At 37.9% G+C, this 6,000-nt stretch overlaps 1 protein-coding gene across 1 annotated transcript in view; it reads left to right on the top strand.

Moving 5' to 3' along the window:
* Window positions 1-1,490: 1,490 nt before the first annotated feature.
* ASXL3 (ASXL transcriptional regulator 3) overlaps window positions 1,491-6,000 on the top strand; it is a 101,446-nt gene continuing 96,936 nt past the window's right edge. Inside the window, exons 1-3 of the mRNA XM_062570412.1 lie at window positions 1,491-1,549; window positions 3,510-3,592; window positions 5,182-5,184. Of these exons, the coding sequence (XP_062426396.1) occupies window positions 3,537-3,592; window positions 5,182-5,184 (59 nt within the window). The 5' untranslated portion in view covers window positions 1,491-1,549; window positions 3,510-3,536. The remainder of the gene's footprint in view (window positions 1,550-3,509; window positions 3,593-5,181; window positions 5,185-6,000) is intronic.

Genomic DNA, 6,000 nt, shown 5'->3' with positions numbered 1-6,000 from the left:
TTGCTTTCCACTGCTTGTCCTTGCTAGGTTCAGAATTTTCTTGTCTTTGAGTTTTTAACCTAGGTTTGAATGAATGCCAAGAAAATGTTCAGTGCAGTGGCTACTTCAGTTATCTTCTGGATTTCCTGATGGATGTCAAATCATTTGTCCCAGTTAGTGGCTGTCCCTTTTTATGGCTGTGGCTAAATGGCATGAATAAATAGAGCATATTTGATCCTCAGTGACAGAGGTTCCAGTCAGTGCAACCAATTCTTCTGCCACTGTGCTCCTTAACAAAATGCATTGAAACAATCATACTCTTTATAACAGTTACTTTGGCTTGTTTTAATTTCAGCATTTTTAGTCACTGCCCGTACAAGATTGAGTGTTGGTAGATGGTGTGGGAGGAAGGGAAAGGACATTTAAAACAGATAAAGACTTCTTCCTTTAATCAGCATTACTTTTTATGACCAAGAAGTCTATGACTTCATTATGCTACTGCATTTTACTATTTTATTTGCTTTGTGGGACAGTTAGTAGTTCAGTTTGATTTTCTAATATTGTTTTTAAAAGACTTAGAAGGAGAAAAGTTATTGTGGCTTTTTAATGGTGTTAATGATAAGATGTCAAGGCAAGAGACACTAGCATAATTATCAGTTCATTATATCCTTTAGCTCACAGACTCTAAATATTACTGTTTTCCATAGTTCGGGGGAAAAAATGATGGATTTGTCAGTAGAATATTTTTCTGAGAAATTATTAGTTCAGTAAAGTCTTTTTGGGGGGTGAGAACGGGAAGGGGGTGGCCGGAGGGGCAGAAAAAAGTTCTGACTAAAGTTCCCTATTAAATTAATCTTCATTTTGATAAAGAAAATTAAATCAGAGATATGATAACATTGTTTTCAAATTAAGTAGTGTTTGAGTTGCAGAATTATGCTTTTCAGTTAGAGTATGAAACAGTTCTTCAAACAACAGGCCTCTGTTTAAGGGGTTAGATGGACAGAAGTACAGTTGTAGGGTATATGAACTGCAGCCCACGCTACATGTCTAGCAGTAAAACCAATCCACACAGCGGGCAATTGTTTACTCCAGCACTTTCAGCCCATTTAATGTACTCTGCCTTTCAGTTTGACATTATACCCTGACTATGTTTGCTTCATACTGTGGTATTTAAATTCTGCCTTGTGGGTTTGATTAAACTTTCTGTAGTGGTGTGATGCATCCTGCTCGTTGGTTTCGTTGTTGTTTTGTGAAGATGATCTTCTGTATCCATTCGTGTGGCCACTGTCCCCACAACCAGTTCAGTGCGGCTTCCTCAGCACAAACCACTCTCTCTTCTCCCGCTGTCCAGAGCAGGGTGACTTCTGATGTCTGCGCAGCTTTTCTGTTTCCTCCTCACTATCATCAAACTCACATGGTAATATCTGGCACTTTTACTGACTTTACAGAGTAGGATGTGATGTCGTAGAGAAGGGGACAGGGCTACCCAAATTTTCTCAATTGCAGGGAGGAGCTGCCCAGGTGTGCTGAGGGGCCTGTACTCAGGAAGAGAAACAGGGAATCCTCCACAGTGAGTAACCCCACTTTCAAGTGCACCCAGTTTCCTTCATAGCTGTGTCCAGTACAGTGTAGTTTCCCCTGCTGTCCTTTCCAGTTTTACCCAGTTTGCCCTCTGGAGTCTTCCCAGTTCAGTTCAGTTCCCTTTTCCTTCCATTTCGGTGGACACTCCTTTCATTTTATTTTGTCTATTTTCTTTGTCATCTTTTCAAAGATTAAGGCTTCCATTTTTGTCTCTTCACAGCATTAATCTTTTCTCATGCTAGTCTTAATCCAGTATCCATTGTCATTTTCCCAATGTGGTTCTATCACTGATACATCATCTCATTTTTCTTCCCTTGCTGTTCAAAGGCCCTTTTCCACTCTGTGCAGTTCCTTCTGTCCTTACTCATCGTCATACTCTTCCCTGCCCATGCTCCTTTCTCCTTTCAAACCACCTTTTGGTTTTCCTTTCCCAACAGGTCTCTTCTGAATCTTGCCTATTTGTGTACATGTGATAAATTCAGTTCAGTTTCCAAACCTTTCTAGTGCAGCCCTCACTTCTGCATTTTCCTTTTGTAGAACTGAAAGATAAAGGGTACAAAGCTCATCTGTAACAGAAGAACCAAAGGATTTGAGAAACTCTGTTTTGAATGAGAAAGGGGAGAAGAGGCAGTCAATCAGAACTGTCCAATGGCAGGAGAGGGCTGAGCTGGACAAGGAATTGGTAGTGAATAGGTAGGCTTTGGCTTTTGGTCAGCTGCTTGAATCACAGCCCTGGTTAGCACCTTTTACAGTTTGGTGATTTGCATGATATGATTTGGTGGTGTCTCTAGTTTCTTGTGGGCAGGTGACCACACAGTAGTACCTACTTTCCCAATTGCCATCAATTGGTAACCACTGGAGAGAAGCTCAGGATTGGATGAGTTTGGAGACCAAACTGATCTGTCATTTGCCCATGGTAGAAATGCAAGTTATTGCTGAAATATGTTGGCAAGACACTGTGGGGAATTTTGCACTGCTGTTGCCTGTGCTGCACTTCTTATTGCTGATTGAAAGGGCTGTCAGTCTGGCACCTTACATGGGCAAAAGAGTGGCTGATTGGGTGACTGCTTAAAACTGATTAGCATAAAAAGGAAGTGGAAAAAGCGGAGAATCCCATACAAGGTGCTTGTAACTGGGAAGAGGAGTTGGGTTAATTTGGGCTCAATTGGAAAAGGCAAAGGAGTGGAAAACTGAGCTGAACTGGAAAAATACACTGCACTTTGAGTCATGTAGCATCTTATGTGCTTCTGTGACTGTTTTGACTACTTAACTTTTCATCTTTTTTAGAAACAAAAAGCATTTAAGATTAAAAACTTCTCTGTGTCAAATCTCACAGTAGCTCCTCCTCTGTGAATGGAAGCTCTTAGACAATTCTGAGGTCATGACAGAACCTAAGTGTAGAATATTCAAATGACCTCAAATAGTTTTAAAGTAATAGAAGAAGAAAGAGAAGACTAGTTGTCTTTTTCTCTTTATCTCTTTTTCTTTTTCTTTTTCTTTTTCTTTTTCTTTTTCTTTTTCTTTTTCTTTTTCTTTTTCTTTTTCTTTTTCTTTTTCTTTTTCTTTTTCTTTTTCTTTTTCTTTTTCTTTTTCTTTTTCTTTTTCTTTTTCTTTTTCTTTTTCTTTTTCTTTTTCTTTTTCTTCCCTTCTGAAAAAAACTGCGTTGCTGTGTCCTAAAATTCATTTCATATTTTAACTCTTTAGTTTATTTGGAACCTGATAAGAATTGTTCCCAGGTATTTTAGCAGATGATGCACACAAGCAGCAAGTAAATCTCATTCTTGCTCCTGGATTGTGTCTGGCCTTCCAACAGACAGAGGACTCCAGTCTCAACACTACAGTTCCCTGCCCTTCACAGATGATTATATAAAAACTGCATGATCACATAACCTTTCAAATTCACAGGACAGCTGTGCCTTGTCTCTTACACATTTATTATTTCTTTTTAGGCATTGGAAAAATACCCCAACTCACCAATGACTGCAAAACAAATATTGGAAGTCATTCAAAAAGAAGGGTTAAAAGAAACAAGGTCAGTGTTTATATATTAATATTTTTCCTATCCCTTTGAAAAACTTCTAGGAATCATGTATAATCTTCAAAAATGTTAAAGTGCTAGTTAATGTCTGAATCCATATCACATTGCACAAGGTGGGAAGTATGGGATTTGTTTGTTTGCTATTGCAAGGTTTTTAAAATACTATATGACTGGCTTAACTTAGTACCTTCCAAAAAGAGCCTGTGGGCCAGCTCCAGTACAATGGCTTTTCTTTAAACAGAATGTGTGATCTGCTCAGACAGCCCAGTGCTGCTTCTCATTTTTGTGTATAGCCCCAAGCTTGCCATCTGGGTTGCTTTTGCCACCGCATACATGGGCAAAGTATGAGATGGAATGAGAAGTCCTGCCTCTCTCGCTTGGGTTTGTGGTCTGGCACTTGAAGTCACTGTTGTCAACCTGCTGATGTTGCCTGTGGTAATGGGGGTTGTGCTGATGAAGAACTGGGGGTAGAAGGAGAGGAGTGTCTGAACTTGGGGACTGTTTGGTGTGGCTGCAGAGGTTGGATCCTGACTTTACTAACTACAGTGTACTTTGGATGTAGCTTTCTACTATAATCATTAAGTCCTTAGAGGATAGGTAGGTTATCCAAAGCCTACTGAAATCAAGAATTGTCTTCCATTGACTCCAGTTGTGATTTTGATCTGATAATTATGGTCCGCTATAGATAGACATGCAGCACCTTGTTTGTCAAAGGTGACTACATGGCAGGTCTTCTAGTGAACTGCAGATGAAAACTTGGACAAGAAATAAAATAAAGTTAAGGAAAAACTAGTTGTTAGGTGGTGGTCTCCTGTAAGATGCAGTTTCTTCTTCTCCAAATGATACAGTAAACATTTTCTGTTCCAATAAATCATTTTAATAAGTGTTGCTGTCTCAAAGCAAACAGAGGGAGACATCTGTTTTTATTTTAGTTATGTTCTTTTAGTTTGGCACGTAAAATCTAGAACAAGGGAACTTTAAAGGCTATTTAGAAAGGTAATAACACATTACGTCTGTTACTTCTGAAATTACTCAAGAGACCCAGAAGTAACCATGGGATATCCTTTTCCTGAATTTACTGCTGTTCTTAAGAAACAGAAATGCTCTGCATGATTATTAGCAGTACACAGCTATGCACTGCTTTGTTGGTAGCCTCTTAACATGCTTGTAATATCTGTATTTTGGTAAAATTGAAAAACAGATGATGTGCAAGAAGAAGATGAATTTGCCACGTTTTACAGATAAAATGTTTTAGTTCCTGTCAAGAAACTGCTAGAAGTAAGTTAGGCAATGACAAAAAAGGGGATGAAAACTTTGAAAACAAATGTCCAAACATCTGGATTATGCTGCAAGGATTTGCATAAAACAAACAAAAAATTGTTTGAAAATCTGCTTTATTAAGATACACTTTCTCACAGCAGTGAATAGATTGCTATTTCTTCTTACGTCTTGTCATATGAGAACACTACATGTGAAAGACTCAGTTCTAATTATGTAGATAATAGCATTTCTTTGTAATATTGAAAATTCTTCTTTGCCTGAACAGTGTGTGAATAAAATTTGATGTGCAAAAGTTAGAAGAGGAAGTGAAGGCAGCTTTTTAATGTGATTTAAATATAGAAAATGGGGAAGCCCTTTCTAATTGCTGCAGAATAAATAATGGAAGAAAGACTTTAAAAGAGACTGAAAGCTAGATCTTCTTTCATTTCTTCAGTAATTCAGAAACTGAGAATGGCAGGCAAACAGGAAAGAAACTCAGATACACTCTAGGGTGGTTTTTATTCATAATGTGGTATGTGCAGGTGTGCATGAATGTGTAGTAGATTGCAGGATGCCGTATGCAGTGTTAAGTTTATAGACAGCTGAAAAGGCATAAAATTTAATGTCTTTCACTCCTTACTTGAAAAATTATATCAAGTTACAGGTTAGATCATCCTCAATTGATTAGCCTAAAAATTATGACTTCCGTAGTTCTAAAGACATAAAATGTTGATTCTTAATTATTTTTAAAAGTATCTGGATTCTCATTTAGCTTGTGATTCCATGTAAAAGTTGTGTTTTCACTGTATTTTAATAGTGATTAGGCACAGACACAAAGTTATCTTAGTACCTATCTTAAAGTAATGTGCTTAAGTAATGTTTTGTTTTCACAGTACTAGGCTAGAATCTTCTGTTTACTTCACTGTTCTCTGCAATTTCTTCCATTAGTCATGATACCTTTGCTGTTACTGAAGATAATTTTTCCTTGTCTCCATGCTACAGCCAGCTAAGATGAACAAGTGTTATAGATATTATGATGTATAGACACTTGGTCATAAGCTCTGGGATGGCACTAGCATATTTCATTCAGATTGAGTTGTGTATTCCCCAAGGCTGGACACGTACCAGCAATATACTGGTAC

The sequence above is a fragment of the Rhea pennata genome, chromosome 2, assembly GCF_028389875.1.
Source record: "Rhea pennata isolate bPtePen1 chromosome 2, bPtePen1.pri, whole genome shotgun sequence".
In the NCBI taxonomy this organism is placed as follows: domain Eukaryota; kingdom Metazoa; phylum Chordata; class Aves; order Rheiformes; family Rheidae; genus Rhea; species Rhea pennata.
This window is presented reverse-complemented; position numbering and strand designations above follow the sequence as displayed.